Source organism: Gymnodraco acuticeps, unplaced genomic scaffold, assembly GCF_902827175.1.
Source record: "Gymnodraco acuticeps unplaced genomic scaffold, fGymAcu1.1, whole genome shotgun sequence".
Taxonomy (NCBI): Eukaryota; Metazoa; Chordata; class Actinopteri; order Perciformes; family Bathydraconidae; genus Gymnodraco; species Gymnodraco acuticeps.
The window spans coordinates 1,974,265-1,991,020 of NW_022990590.1; the positions used below are offsets into that span (position 1 = coordinate 1,974,265).

Sequence of the window (16,756 nt, forward strand, 5' to 3'; positions counted from 1 at the left end):
GATCCACACGCAGAATTTTCACAAAGGACTTAAAATTTATAAATATTCTTTCAACATTAAATCAGTAGGGATGTTATATAATTCTTCCAAAAAATCCAAGAGATCCTCAGAGAGCATGACAAAGTGACAATAATCTGATACACACATTGCTTCTCTACTCAAAAAATATCTAGACTTTTTACTGCGCATAATCCCCCGTTTCTTCCAAATGTATCAAAATATATGTTGACAATAAGCATCGATACAGACCACACAGAAAGCAGAATCTCATCGTTCGGTCGGGTGCTTTTGTTTTTTCGAGTGAACACACTTCCTGTGTGGCATCACTAAAGGTCACTCAGTGTTTGACCCCTGCCACTATGTACACCCTACGTGCACAGAAACCCCTCCCCAGTGCTGGCCCTGCCTTGTTGCCATGGCTGTGTCCATGCAAAGCTGCTAGAAAAGTCACATAAATAATAACATACAATCTAGTCCATGCTTTCTGCAGGGCTGGCCAACACTCGGGAGGATTACTCATGGCGACTTCCTTTTAATGAGAGTTCTTCGTCTCCTTTTCTCCTGCATCACTCTTAGTAGCAAAAAGACAAGGATGCATTGACAGAAAACGAGGGAGGAAGCTGCGTTGGGAGGTGGCCATGAGACAGTTCTGCACACACAGGGTTCCTGCCCTCTAGGGGACAAACACAGTCAATGCACATCTGGGAGAAAGGCAACGGTGGCCAGCTGATTTGGATGCTGGGAGAAGCTGTTCAGCAAATCATCAAATCCACCGACTCATTTATTATATTCAGAGTCCTTCACTTCTTGTAAGATCACTGGAAAACCTTGTAGTTTTAATGACTTGAGTAAGGGACTGTGTGAAAATCATAAGAGTGCGGAGGACAGAACAAACCTGCATTTTATTTTATAAAAAAAGCAACGTCCTCCAAATAACTATTATTGTATTTTTTACCGCCACTTTAAAAATGAAAATGTTTAAAGTGACCCATTAGAATCTTACAAATGATACATTTTTTGCAGAGATTAAAACGGGAAAACACAAACAAACAGTCTATTGGTGCTAATACACTTTTTCAATCTAAAGTTACATCAAAAATAGAATTCTTGGGTGAGATCACCATCCCCTGCTCTCCTAAAATAAATTGAGTCCCGCCCCTTAAGAACACTTATAAACACATAACCCGGCACAAGTAATTCTAATTTTCATACAGTCCCTAATTCCCGACACTCCATGAAAACTCTCTACAATATTGTGCTAAATTTAGAGAAGGGAAACTGGTCTAGGACATAGACCAGTTTCCTTTCTCTAAATTTAGCACCCGAGGGATCTTCTACCTGGAGCCCAGAGGACGTACCGTCCTGTCTCAGTTGCACTGGCTCCGTCCCTCCCCTAATAGGACCAATCAATAAAGGCTCAGGTGACCATGTTGCCGGCATTCTCCCAAACGTCACTTAAGGTCAGTCAGGTTAGGCAGGAGAGCTAGAAGTCACCTCTTATCCAGAGATATAGGGTCAGATTCGACTTTTTAAGGATGAAAAGGGAATCAAATATGTGACTCCACTTCAGCCAGGGTGTGCTTTGGTCTGGTCTCCACCCACTGACGACTAAATGATATAAACACAACATTTACATCTCTTTCAACCACTTAATTTCTAAACTCATAAGTTACAAATAAACAGAACTAATTTCTATCCTGGAGCGCAAAGAAACAGGATATAGTTAATCAATAAGACACAGTATTTCCAAATAAGTTAAATTGAAATCTTAATATATTGTATTGTTAACTCCATTTAAATATCTCTTACTTTAAATATATTTATTACAGATCTTGCAAAAAAAATACTACACTGTGCATTGGCTGTCTGCTCGTTTAAAGAGTGCCCGGTGCTTCCTGGATTCAGATATGTACACTTCATTAGAAATCGCCTGGAAGGGAGTTCCTCACAGCGTTCTATCGACAACCTCGGGTCATGTGACTTCATTCTCCTCTTCCATTTGGTCAAATCTCAATTAACGCTGTGATGACTTCAATTTGAACTGAATCAAAAATAATGCATATTCTTATCTTGTTTTTTTAAGCTCATTTTCTAAAAATAGTACATCTAAAAATATATTGCATATGCCATCTTAGGAAAATCGACATAATAAAATAGTTTTAACAAGGAGAAATTGTAAAGTAGGAGAATATATATCACCTTTTTGAAGAATCTGGGCGTTAATAGACATAAAAAAAGACCCAATCATGGGGATTTTTGTTGGAGTAAGAGGACTCGGTCTACTCGAATAGAGAAAAGATGGCTTTAGAGTGTTAGAAAGTTTTTTACGGCTTATCCAATGTTGCAGAGCGGGGTGTTTGCAGTGTAGGCAAGCAATCGGGTACTCTCTATGTCTATAAGGTACACACACTCCGACGCCACTCGCTTTCTGAGTGACAGTAAAACACTTGCAGGTTAAAAGGCAATGAATGAGTGTGGTGTGAAATCCTCCACGACTCAATTAAGTATCGAACACCCTCCCACGCATTCCCACCCCCCTTCAATCCAAATACACGTCTACTGCTGCTACGTTTGTCCACACAACGCGTCAGGCCTCCACCCAGATGCCTTTTTCAAATCTAAATCACATTAACAGTGTGAATACATACATATATATACTCTATATTTATATAAGTATGTCAGAGCTGATTGAAAAATGAAATGGAATGACTCTAGTAATATATATATATATATATATATATATATATATATATATATATATATATATATATATATATATATACATATATATATACACACTCATATATATACCGTATATTTTCCATGGGATTCAACAGGTTGTGCAACATGCTGACACGTTGGCCGATTCCTCTACGGGTGAAATAATAGAAATATACAGTTTGCACTGACAAAAAGCAGCCATGACATCTTTACTGTTTCCTTCTCTACCAAACACACACACACACACACATAAATAATACACTGTAGGTCCCCCCGCGGATATATTAGTAGCTGGAACATAAAAAAAGAAGAAGTTTGTTGTAATTAAGGAATGGATTAGTGCAATATAATAAAGGGAAGTGCTGACGAGGAGGAGAAGCGCGAGGGAGGGAGACGGGGACTCTGGCTTGTGTGACATCCTTTGGTTTATCTTCGGGGGGAGGAGGAAGAAAAATAATTGGTGTGGATGTAGAATTAGAGCATGTACAAAATAAGTTTCCCAGATGTTTCAGGGGGTAACACGGGCAACCAGCAGAGGCAGGAGAAGTGTTTCTAACCAGGTAAGAGATGCAAAAATTAGTCAGTTAATTGTCTAGCCGATTGACTGGAAATTAATCTGCAACTATTCTGATAATTTGAGTCATTTCAGAAATGCCAAATATGGCCTGATTCTATTCAGTTAGTTTGATGGCTTTTATGTGTTTGAACATCTTTGGGTGTAGAAGTCAACTCTGGCTGTTGGAAATGATTTCCTTTCACTATTTTGAGACATTTAATTGACAAAAGGGTTAATTAATAATAATTTTAAAAAAATCATTGGCTCAGCCCTAAACCGGTGCATTTTGTCTACTGATCATTTCACAGCTGTCAATCAGATAATCTTTTTCTTAGAATAAATGTGTTCTTCCTTCTGTAGTTGCATGTGGGGACTAGCAGCATAAAGCTATATCTGCAAGTCATAAGGCAGAGAAAAGCCATGGTGGAAAAATACAAGAAAAAACGATGAAGACGTCTCTATAAGCCTTTGCAGGACTCAGGAGCGTCCCGGTTCCTCAGTTAAGGTACAGTAACTCTTTCTATTGGGCAGTTAGTAGAACCTCTCTAGAACAAGGCTTCTTTAAAGGAGGACCATAGCTGAGATTCAAACATTTGTTTTAACTAATAAAATCAGTTTAGTGCCGTTTTGAGTGTCCAGACCAAAGCCTTGTTCTAGAGTTGAGTTTGGTAAGGAATAATCTCACAACCCCCTTAGGTACAGTATTCTAGTTTATGCAGGGCCTCACTGGAGATGAAAATGTATCTGTGGCACACTGAAAGAGAGGATGGGCAGAGAGAGAGAGAGAGAGAGAGAGCTCCGCTTCCTCTAAAGCTGCTTGTTTGGTTTGATTGCCTGAAAGCCTCCTTAAAAAAAAAAACATCACACACCCACATTTATCCATTTATCCACACTGACAAACACTCGGTCTCCCACTCTCTCTTTCACACACTAAGAAACACCCAACTCAAATCGGGGAGAAATAAGACGACACTCTCCATTAGCTGCTCCTTCACCCCGGCTGGTTGAACACCGTTAACATTGAGCTGACAACGCAGGCTTGTGTCCTCCCGGAAGCACCTTAGCGCCGGACCATTACTGAGCCGTTGGCTTACAAATGGAACAAACATGATTGTGGTGCTAAGATGCTTTGGGGGGAAACGCGGCCCTGACAGGAGCCCAGTTCAGCCTGGTGTTCTGCATTCCTGGCAGGCGAGGGGAGGGACGCACGCGAGCCTCCGTGTATCCCAGAGTGCTGTGGTAGCTGATGAATGAACATTCCTCGCTCTTTAGAAACCAGGAAGTGACGGTGCTCTGACAGAGACGGATTCTATCGCATTGTAACCCCTCTGTAGTCAACTAAAGGGATCTGTGCTTCATAATGTGTCAAACACGTTTTGCTTCTTCCCTCAAAAAGCCCACCCTATCATCGCCCTTCCCTGTGGTCGTGAGCATCCCTAGCAGAAAAGACAGGGGTTTTCAGTCCTTCATCTACTGATCCCCCCCCCCCCCCCGACCACTGCCTCTGTGCAGGAGGGGGGAGCTATGCTATGATTAATTTAAGCACCCCGTCTAACCCTCTACTGCAGGTTCTTCAGGATGCGTCCAAATCGGTAGTCGTACACGTGCCGGCAGAGATACACCAGCTCGGGGTCGACGTCTGTGGGCACACAGCGGTGGGAGGGGGGGGCGAAGTCGGCACGGCAGGGCACCACGCTGGCACTGCCAGGTGGGGCGCCTTCGGCACGCCACTTCACCAAGGCACAAAATCTGAAAAATAAATCACCAAAGGTCATATTAAATCAAACACAAATCAAATGTATCATCGCGGTGCCGTAGCTTTATTTAAGAGTAACGATTTACTAAACCCAAAACAGATACGGCCTAGTGTTCCCTTAATTTATTAACAGTTGCAGTGTCAACCATGTGTGATAAGAAAAGTCAGAAAACAGGCGAACACATATCAAAGAAGGAGAGGTGTTAATTAAAAGGACCTTTTGAAAAGACTTTCTGCTATGTATGTGTGTGTGTGTGTGTGTGTGTGTGTGTGTGTGTGTGTGTGTGTGTGTGTGTGTGTGTGTGTGTGTGTGTGTGTGTACGTGTGTACTTACCTACAGTACTGGGCTAATGGGAGAACGTAGCATCTGTCTTCTATGCAGGCCACACTATTTTCATCCTGATGCCGAGAGGCGAAAATCTCATTCTGAAACCAACAGTGGGTGTACAATGTCACATCAACACAAGTGTCTCCTGTAGCGCAAGCTGAGGGCTGAAGAAATGACAACGCTCTTTAACTGTGAGCACAGAGGAGAGAGTAATTGTTCATGTGCGATAAAACCGCTCCTGTGTTTCCACTCTACATGCCACCACCACATGAAAAAACCTGCTGTACTCCACACATGCTGTAAACATCCGTGTTGAATAGAAACATAAGCGGAGTTTCACTTTCTCATGGTGGAATTGCTCTCCTCTCTTTCTCTTTGTTTGTGCAGCACCGAGGTGGCAGAGATATCATCATTTGGCATTGTGGGTACACTGAGGTGCTACCCAACTTTCAACAGTGGCATGGCTGCTGAGGGGGAGATAATAATGTTTCCAGCAGCAGTTGCACATTTGTTTTGCTAACTTATATTAAACAAATGTATCACAAATCATCTATTATAACAAAACCAATAAATATGTTATGCAAGTAATGCAAGGGAAATAATATTTTCTCCCACAATCCCATCATACAAAATGTAAGCCTATGTTGTGAAATGTGAACACAGCTGTTCCACTTACACAACATTTTTTTATTAATTAAATAATTGAATGTTATTTTTTTTTCTAATTAAATACATTTAGGAATTTTAACTGGTACAACTTTAAAGACTATTTTCACCCTCTGTTTGAAACCAGAGCCCAGTCTGCTCTGATTGGTTAACTAGCTGGCTCTGTAGTGATTTGGCAACAGCTAAGAGATGTCCCGCCCTTTAGCCTGTCACGTACAATGTGTTGGAGCGCTAGCCAATAGAAGCGCAAGTGTTACATATTGATGTTATTAGAAGTAAACAGAGGTGTCCAATGGAGGCGTTTCAGGCAGGGGGGCGGGAGGGATTTTAGCTTTCTCAGAACAGGGTGAGGGAAGGGAAAACCCCAAAATGCATAATAGGGCCTCTATAAATATTTTCTAAACAAATATATGATCACTAACAGCGTGTAATTATTAACCTGGTGTGTTCAGTATGGTGGAAGTAAATGGATACATTGTACAGTTAATGTCACTATGGTGGCTTTTCAGGAAAAACTATGGTGCTTAAAGTGATTAATAATAAAAACATCAATTTCAAGTATTCAAGCATTTGTGTTAATCTGAAACAATAATATAAATTCTTACAATACCTTTCTCTCACACTGTCTCGCTCCTTTTTTGACTAGCTTGGTTTATTATTGAACATTCTGGGGCTCTATGATAGGACAGTACCAATTGTAAATAACTGTATGATGACTAAACTAATGATATTAAATACTGTCAAATACTCATTACCCATTAAGTGGACACATCTTGAAATGTGTTTACCTCAGTTTATCTGTTTTTAAAAAGAGGACAAAGTATTTCCAATGTGCAGTTTCCGTTTTGCAAAACTGTCATTTGCCCGCTGGCCAACATTAAACGAAGCCTCACCTCACAGTGTGTGCTGGGATCTCGGCCTCCCTGTGTGTGCTCAGGTCTGTAGTACCAGAAAAGACTCATCATCAGCTCTCCTGAGGAGGCAAATAGCACACACACACACACGTAAACAAACATGGCCACATGTCCCTTCGTCAGTCCATCCACCATATCTATCTGTGATCTCCCCCTCCTCGTCTCCCTTACCTGTTTTGGGGTCCTCCCACAGCGATGATATCTTGGCAACATATGGGAGTGATTTCTTCCTGGGGCCTGATCGTAGCAGCACAGTGTCTCTGACATGTATCACTTCACCGTCCCTCTCCACTCCTTCATAACACTGCCGCAGGGCTATCTCATCCTCTCCCTGAGACAGACACATTCACATGCACACATACACACCCACAAGGACAGATATCATTCTCATTACAAAGACAAAAAGGAATCTGTCACATGAAGCTGTGTGGTCAAAACACAATTATCTTTACCACCTAGAGCTGATTTTTTTATTTTTTTGCCAGGCAGCTGCGAGGATGCTTTTCCTAGCAGGGTCTTATCAGGAAGTGGAATAGGAGAGAAAAAGTCTCACTAGAGAGACAAACAGAATAAAGCTCTCTTATATCTTGCTCATCTTCTCCACTAGAAGACACACTCACAAATAACGTACCGCTATAAAGACTTCTCTCTCCGTGGGCATTCCCACAGGCCGCCAACCGTTGGTGGCACGTCTTCGGCTGACTCTCTTTTGTTTGGTGCTGCTGAAGCTTGGCAAGGTCAACGGTTGTTTCTGGGGCAGCCGTGTGCGGCCGATGGACCGGGAGCCGTTGGAGGGCTTGTTGCTCTGTGGGCATTCAGGGGCCAGCTTTAACCTGGCCTGCGGCTTGTCTCGCCCTGACAGGTGGGGTTTGGTCTGAGTGGAAGTGGGCATGCTGGATAGAGGACAGCTGGAGATGGGCATGGAAGGGGGAACCAGAAGGGAGGGGCTGTGGTCACCCTGAGGGGAGGAGTAACCCTCTGGAAAAGTAAAGGGTGAACGTTACAATTATACAGCAAGAAAGCTAAATATCACATTTTCACTTACAGCTAGACCATGTCACATTTACAAGACTAAACTAATCACTTCAGTTTACTCGGGTGTTTTGTTACAGACTTACTAGGTGATTTATCACCAGTATCTTAAATTAGCTAAAGTTAGCAAACTTTAAGTTGCAGTTGCATAAGTGCAAAGCATAATTTAAGTGGCAAATTGCATGGTTCCACCGTGAAACACATGTAAAACAACCTGCTTCCTTTATCTTATTTACAATTGTTACGGAAGGAATTACATATAAGCCAACAGCTCCTTATCAATGAATTGAATATCTAAGTCAGAGCCTCAAGCAAAAGGACACTTTCAAAGCTAATAACAACAACAAAAAGACAACAACAAAATTAAGAAGGTTCACACTTGTTGGGCCACACAACAAGCCTGAGGCAAGTTTTACAACAAAGGACTCTTTAGTTCTTTAATTTATACCATGATAACATTGGGATATGGGGAAAGGTGCTTCAGATGTGATTGAAAAATGTAGTTGTTTAGACATTTCCAGTTCCAGTTGTTTAACATGATATTGACAATTTACTTCATTCATCTGCAGCTCCACTTGCTTGGAACAATCTTCAGCAAGAATTGAAACTGAGCAATCTCATTCCTCAGCATGTTTTTAAAGCTAGGCTAAATGAAATGCTCGTTGATACTATGGGCACTTGTAAATGTCTATAACTATGTAAATGTATCCTGTAAATATAATGTATGATGTCCTTTATTGTTTTATGTTTCATGTGGAACCTATATGCTGCAAGTCTCCCTTGAAAAAGAGATCTATGATCTCAATGGGACCAATCTGGTTAAATAAAGGTTTGAATGAATGAATGAATGAAAGTGGAATCAGCTCAAATACGTAATCTATTTATTTTTTCCACTCACCTGTTTTGATGCTGTGTGTGCATTCAGTGCATCCTGTACTGAAAGAACATCCCCTGCTGGTGACGGGAGGCATGGCTCTGTAGGTGTAGCCACTGATCCCGCAGGCTTCACCATAGCAGGGCGAAGCCACCGAGTTGCAGTAGGCAGAGTGGGTCAGCCCCGAGCCGTGGGACACCTGCGGACCCAGCAGCTTGGAGCTATTCGTCCGATTAGGGCATAAACCGGAAGGGGGGAAGTTCAGAGGTTGCGGGGCCAGGCCTGCTGACGATGTTCCAGTGTGTGTCGGGTGGGCGATATGAACGTAGTAGCTAGAGAAGCAGTGGTCGGCGGTGCAGAGGCAGGAGTGTGGGCTGAGGGTCAGAGCTGTGTGTGGGTGGGAATGCGTCAGGGACGGTGAGGTTACGAGGCACTCGCGATTCACAGGGGTTATGGCTGAGTTAAGTGGCTGATCGTCTGATTCTCCGTAGGGCTGCTGGCCCAGGAAGAAGGCCAAGCGGTGGCAGTATTCCATTGAGCCCTCTGGCGGACAGCAGTAGTATGGGCTCATTTCGGTCTCCAGAGGCTCTTCCTTCACTTGCTTTAGCGGGTATGCTAGCATGCTGCGTGACTGGTACCCTGGTTTGGTCAGTCGATGGGTGCAGTTGCCGGTATCCCACTCCACTTTGGGCTCAAAGTCCGCCTTATTCTTGCAGGCTGCGCACCCACTGTGCAGGGCAGGGACCTTTTTCCCCTTCTGTTTTTGTGAGCATCCCTTGTGTTTGAGTTTGACCCTTGAGAGTTGTTTTGGGGTTTTGACCAAAGCAGAAGCATTGCAGTCAGTTGTGATAGTAGCTGTGGGTGCAGCCTTTACTCTCTGTTTACTGGTAGCAGAGGAGCTAGTTAACTTTAGCAGGGCTGCAGCGTTAAGTCCAGCCAATCGTCTGGGGGCGGGGGCATCCAGACTCTCCAGGCTCATCCCCCCGCTCTCTGCTTGGTTGGCTTTGGCCTTCTGGACATGCTTAGAGCTTTGACACAGTTCAAGTTTGGGCGTCTTTGAGGATTTAGTGATGGTTCCACGCGTACCCTTTATACCTCCAGGGACACCACTCCTGGTTGGATTTGCATCCAAGGCAGACCGTCCATTTGTGGACTCTTCCTGTCTCCTGGCCAGTTTAGCTGCCACCTGAGCGTCAGAACCTCTTTCAAGCAGTAAACTGTTGACCGCCTCGGCGTTCAGGGAGGCCAGTCTGCGCTTGCGAGGTTCTGGGAAAAGAATAAACTCTCCATGACTAGGGCTTTTTGAATTTGATTTGGTTTTTGGTAATGACGTTGCCCCTTTTCTTTCACTGCTTTTCCCTTTTCTGGGTTTGGGATTGAGAGATGAATGTCTGCGTGAATCCTTTCGCGTGCTTTCTTTACAACTCTCCTGTTCGCGGATGCTTTCCTCCAATCGGGTAAGGAGGACATGACAGCTGAGCCCCTCCCCGTCTGAAGTCTCAGCCCTGCCTCGCAAAGGATACGACTTCCTGTCCCGTTTCTTGTCGCGCCTCCGGTCAAGTTTTCTGTTCTGATCAGATTTTTCTTTCTTCCCTGCCTTGTCATTCACACTCTTGACCTTAACTTTCTTCTGTTTGATGATCTCGCTTATCTTCTTTGTCCTCCCGAATCTAAGTGAGCGCTCAGTCCAGGTGTCGCCCATAGTGCCAACATGTGGTAAAGGAGGGCTGTTGTCCCACCGCTCAGCACTATAGTCGCTCTGCCTGAGGGAACCCTTCTGCCTTGCGTGAGTCATCACATGCTTCTCCACGGGGCCTAGAGATAAAGAGACCGACAAGTGGTCAACAATGTGTTTGTCCTAGTTTCACCGTGTGCTTACAACGTTTAAAATCAACCGAGCAAAAACCAGTGATCTATACAGTGGTTCAAGTTACTTAGAAACAAAGCTTTAATTAGATCCAGAGAGCTGGTTCAGCCCTTCACTTGTAGAACATTTTAACACATCTCTATAGCTTTTGTTTCTTCAAAATCACAGACAGTTAAGATCAGCATTTTTCTGGCAGAGCAGGATTAATGGCCAGGGCAGACACTTAGGGAGTGGTAAAAGGAAGGGATTATGGACCAAGAAGGGACCATTAACACAACTTCAAACCTTTTGTATTGTCTTGACTCGAAACGAGCCAAAGCTGGATGGGACTGAAGTACAAAGAAAATGATAAAAGGCATGAAAACGAGCTGAACAAAGATATCGACTATTTGGCATAAGCACTCAGTTTGAATATAAACACCACAACATCAGATGCGATAATAAAAGTTGAACGATGAGACCAATGGTTTTGTGATCAGGCTGATTTGATCATATGGTGAGCTCTCAGCTTCTGAATGCCCGATTGTGATCCTCGAATTATAACGGGGTTTGTTTGTTTCATGTAGCAAAGAAGAAACTGATGCACTCTGTCATTCATTCACTGCTCTTGTTGCCTTATCACCTAGTGTGCACACAGAATGCAAATAACAGCTTCTTGCAGCCAATTGTTTAGTCTGAAATGTTAAGAGTGAAAGGAAAATGTCAAAAGGGAAAAACTACAATATGATGTTCAAATAGGAAAATAAGACAAAGCAAGCTAAGTCTACATTTGAACAAGGCAAAATTACAGTAGAAAATGTGTGTCTCAATGCATATATATATATATATTCATAGTTCGTATACATGATGAGAAAGGTAATATCATGCATACATCTCTGACACAATGTACTGTGAATACTCCCTGAGCTCATTGTAAAATCCTTTAGCAATTAAACTCCATTAGCAACAAACAATAAGCTTGGGAGTGTTCATGAAAAAAGACTCCCTGAGCTTGTTGTGAAATTGCAACAATAAACAACCGATGAATGACTCATGTGTTTAGGCAGGTGTTCCTTAGATAATGCACATATACAGACCATGATTTTACTTCGGTGCTCAGGGAAATGTTAATGCAGTGTATTTTTATACTGGAGCTCGAGTCATAAAGATGTATTGTCTGGTTAATAAGATGGGTAAACTTGAAAATATTTGCATTTTATAACAGTACACATGGTAGAATCTCCACCACACATCTCCCTATAGAGAATACAATTAAGAATGTTCTGCCATCCAAGTTTCTGAACTGAATGGAGATTTTTTTCTAACATAAAAGAGATTGCTTTTCGTACCCAATCCAATTATATAGTTACAACCGATCAATTAGGGTTGGGGTTATTTGATGTCAGGTGATATTTTCAAGAGATGTTTGTAAAATAGACCTGCGGTTTTTTTAGCTTAAAACTAGCTAGTCTGCTGGGATTTGGAGGTTTGGTTCGGCTGAATTCTTCATAGTTATGATAAAAAAAACTCTGAGGTCTCCCTCCGAGTAAACAATTTATCATTTTAAGGGCAGTTTATCACCTGGAAAAGCAGTCATCCCAGGCCAGGGCTTCTGTTCGGACTAGCATGGCTGTGTGAGGCTCTGATGCTTGATGCAGATTCCTCTATAATGTGAACTCATTCAGGACTTTGGCCAAACTGTTGGAGCCGACAAGATTTCTCAAACATGTTTGATTTCGTCTGACTGTGCTTGCGCAGTCTGTAGGAGGTTCAACATTTAAATGTCAGAAAGATCCAAGCCAATAGCCAATAAGAGTAAATCTCCAGGGTTAATGGACTACAACTCCCTAATCAGCATTTCCAAAAAGGTATTTAAAACAAATTGCATTATATTCATCACTCCACAACTGAGAAAACACAAAAGGTAGTACCTTGAAACACATTATTTTGGTTTATGTTTATGAATGATAACATCAGGTAGTATGTGATCTGTCATCTCAGTGCATGTCTTTGCGTCTTTTTCTTATCACAGGAAGGCTAGTTTTGGGCTTTGCTTATCTGAGAAGGGACATACACATCCAACCTTAACTTCAGAAGCTCTCCATACTTATTCCAGAAAACCAATCCAGAATCTGACAAATCAAGGATTTAAATGTACCTAAATAACAAAGAATGTTTAAAGCAACTCTCCTTTCTGAACAACAACCTTGATAATGAGCTTTTATCAAAAAAATGTAAACCCACAAAGATTCTTTTCCAGCGGCAGTTGCGGGTCACTGCTGAGAAGTGTAGGTGGGGGAACACTGGCGGGGATAACCTGTGAGATATTATCTCATGTGGCAGCGTTCTGGCTGAACAGCAATTTGGCTCTTTAAACAGTTAGGCCTGGTGATCCTCAGGAAGTAATCTCACAGTTACTGGAAGATCAATGACCCTGCGCTCTGTCTCTAATTGGTAAGAACATAGATCATCAGCTCCTTTCAGAGCATCAAACACCGGGCACACCAGGATACTTTTTTATGATAAAACCAGAATTCAGAAGAAAATGTGTGTAAAACAGTAACCCAGGGTAAGATCTATAGACTCCATTCATATTGTTGTACACTGAGAAACATCAAGCAACCATCAAAACAAACTTCAAATCTTTCAGTCCAACACAAGTTTCCTGCACGAGCTTCAACTATAAACATGCTTTAAATATTACAATATTTCCTTAAAAATAAATACAATCCAACACAGAGCACCATAATGTGAACAATCTCACATTAAGGCCACCACTGAGGACCAAAATGTGTCCTAAATGTATAACAATACAGATGTGATAATGAGATAAAACTGCCATGAAATATAAAGCAATCTCTTCAAACACTAAACAGAATACCAAACACTCATTGAGTCAAATGGGAAATATTACATGGAAATAATAATTTCCATGTTTACGATCAATAAAGTACATCAACATGACTATGTTATGGTGTGTCATAGCACAGCTACTCAAATATAAAGTAGGTTAAAAACTATTTATAAATGTATACAAAATTAATAAATACATGTTCATTTGTGATTATTTACCCCAACCTCCCCTTTTTCTGCCAAACCAGTTTTTTTTTTACAACCCTTAAATTGTATATTGCTCTTGTACTACACTTGTATAACATTTCTCAAATCAGGGATATGTGATTTTGTGGACAAATTGAAAACTCAAGTTCGATTTATTTCTATACGTTATGATAAGATGCCAAAAAAGAAAATATATGGCTTCATTGTAAGGTGTCAAAGGAAAAAAGGCTTATAAACCACTACATTATTCAACCAATAAGCCACATGCATTACACCATGCATAAACAACTGTTCTCTGAACAGAAACTACTACTGTCTGTACATGCTGCAATCTTTACCAACTCACCATCAGCCAATATTACACCTGCAATTAACACCCCAACTTTGAAGACTGAGCCAGAACACACATCACAGATAAATAACCAGCCATTGGGGAACGGATTGAGAAAGCTCTTATTTTATATTTCCCATGTCCCCAACAGCTAGCAGCTACGAGGTTCTGGCATGTTGAATTTATCAACAAGAGACAATCATTTCAAACATTAGGTCACTGTCTGGTGTTTTCCAAAAGACTTTGCATCGCAGCCTTGAGCTTGATCCATGCATCGGCTGAGATGTCGAGGGAGATTTCAAACACACATACCTGCATACATTTAACATGCGTAAACATATACATACAGACACCGTGGAATACAGTAGGATGATACAGTACAGCTTGACGTAGCTTGCCCATCTGAAGTAGCCAGCCAGGCTCTAAATATCGGCTGGAGGGGGGGGGGGGGGCTACCCGAATACACACACATACCAATCAGCAAAAATAAGGGGCACCTCTTGATCACATTTTTCTACCCGGATTCCTCACTTACCGACACCGTGGCTATTCTGGTCCCGTCCTGGTAGAGACCTGGGGAGGATATGGCACGTAGCAGGCAGCCCCGTGTATCGCTTCTGGTGCACGAAGCCGACAAAAGGGGTTCTGCGCTCCCTTCTTGGACGGCTGGGGCAGTCGGAACAAACTTCAAACATTCAGGGGCGAAAATAGCCACACAAAATAACCGAGCTGCTTAACTTACGGCTCGCCGACAGCGCTTCCTCCTGGCGCCGGGAAACCGTCGAACAAATCTTTGCGGGTACCGAGGAGGGGGAGGAAAGCCCGCCGGCCTGGCTGCGATGGCAGAGCTTCCGTAACTGGGAGAGCTGGGGGAGGGAGTGGAGAGAGGACGGTCGGTGGGCGCTGCCTGCTAGATGTGTGTGTGGTGTGTGTGTGTGTGTGTGTGTGTGTGTGTGGTGTGTGTGTGTGTGTGTGTGGCTGCTGTGTGTAGTGTGTGTGTGTGTGTGTGTGGTGTGGTGTGTGGTGTTGGTGTGTGTGTGTGTGTGTGTGTGTGTGTGTGTGTGTGTGTGTGTGTGCTCTTCCTGGTTGGGCTTCCACCGATTTGCACAGAAAAACTTCCTCTGAACCAATTGCCGGCCTGGTTTGACACCCCCGTCCTCCAATGACGGACACACAGCTGTTTATTGGACAAACTACACCTTTAATGTCCCGACGGAACTTCGTTAAAAACGCGGCGCGGTCTCATCACGGCCGATGGATATTACTGCCCCCCCCCCCCCCCCCCACCCCCACCACGACGACACACAGCCTCACCCTGTCATTTAACGTGACCAGACCACACCACGACCAGTGAACCACCAGACTGTTTAAACACGTCTGAAGAAATGCATATGAAGCCGAAAGGCATTTCACATGACATCCACAGTGTCCCATGTGGTGCGTGGGAGATATGGTTTTTAAACGCTTCCCATTTAATAAAGTTCTGATGAGTTATGGGATGTAAAGGCGCTTTAAATCAGCTCTGGACTGGTATCTTTACTGTATTCATGTTAACTTTGAGACATCAATCATTAAATACAGGTTGTATTCAACTCTCCATTACTAGCTGGGATTGTAACCAAGATGAACCAACTCATCAAATCCAAGCACCAACATGTCCAATTGGTGGCAAGTAGCATATGTCACTTCAAAATGGCCTAGTCCCACGAAACCGAATCAATTCCATTGTGTATTGTTATCACACTACATTCTGGTAAACAAAGCATTAAGACTCTAAAAAGTTTAATACCGACCACACTATAAAAAATACAAACCTCTTGCATTCATTTTTTAGGACGTAAATTGTCAGCAAAAAAAAGAATTCATGACGCATTTCATTTAGCAGCAGTTCAGGGTTGTAGTGGGTTGAAATACATAGTTTAAGCTAAATAAACAAATGTTATAAATTCTAATAAAACTATTTGGAAGTATTTGGAAATACAGAGAGCATGTGCCCCCCGCCCCATCTCTATCACCAGCGTTAAAGATGTTAAATGTCTTTCCTAATTGTAAAGTTAAAAATGTTTCAAAGCTAATCAGGATCAATAGATTGATTCTGTGAGCAATGGTCAATATCATTGAGGAAATTGGAAACATTCATACATTTAAAATACACCTTTAATTTCAATTTTTTTATGTCACTAAAATGTATTTGCTCTTAAATATTTAAATATGGCCCTTTATTGTGAATAACAGTCTATCTCACAGAAAAGGCGGTGGCAGTGTAGTTGTTCAGATTTCCGGCACCTTGCTAATAGGTGTGTCTCCTAGGGTGGACAGGTTCTGGGTGTTGCTTGTGACTAGCCGTTGCCATACTTCCATAATGTCTTCACACTGCCACCGCCTCCTCTCTGTCAAAGACATGCTTCATGTGGCCACATTAGTTGCTGCGACTTATTTAAAAGGTTAAAGTAGGACTGTGTGCTTTAAACTTCCCTTCAGATCCTGCATGTGGACACAGTTAATAATTGAAAAATTTGTGAATTCAAAGAAATAAATGACCTGGTACCAACATTTGAAACTAAGCAGTTACCCCTTGTATTTATCTTGTCTGTCATTACAGCTAAACACAAATGGCCCCACAAAAATGGCATCTGGAAATAGCAGGGTGTAGTTTACCAAGCCTTAACATT

The 16,756-nt window shown here is 42.3% G+C and overlaps 1 protein-coding gene across 5 annotated transcripts in view; it reads right to left on the bottom strand.

Moving 5' to 3' along the window:
- Positions 1 to 15: 15 nt before the first annotated feature.
- LOC117554250 (bromo adjacent homology domain-containing 1 protein-like) overlaps positions 16 to 16,756 on the bottom strand; it is a 31,106-nt gene continuing 14,365 nt past the window's right edge. For 3 of the 5 annotated variants that reach the window (XM_034228578.1, XM_034228581.1, XM_034228580.1), the window contains 6 exons: positions 8,872 to 10,662; positions 7,573 to 7,919; positions 7,113 to 7,272; positions 6,921 to 7,000; positions 5,368 to 5,459; positions 16 to 5,026 (listed from right to left, as the gene is read on the bottom strand). In XM_034228578.1, the coding sequence (XP_034084469.1) occupies positions 4,837 to 5,026; positions 5,368 to 5,459; positions 6,921 to 7,000; positions 7,113 to 7,272; positions 7,573 to 7,919; positions 8,872 to 10,642 (2,640 nt within the window). In that variant the 5' untranslated portion in view covers positions 10,643 to 10,662 and the 3' untranslated portion in view covers positions 16 to 4,836. Of the gene's footprint in view, positions 5,027 to 5,367; positions 5,460 to 6,920; positions 7,001 to 7,112; positions 7,273 to 7,572; positions 7,920 to 8,871; positions 10,663 to 14,619; positions 14,706 to 14,826; positions 14,883 to 16,756 lie in introns of those variants that run through there. The other 2 variants (XM_034228579.1, XM_034228582.1) reach the window with 2 other exon arrangements.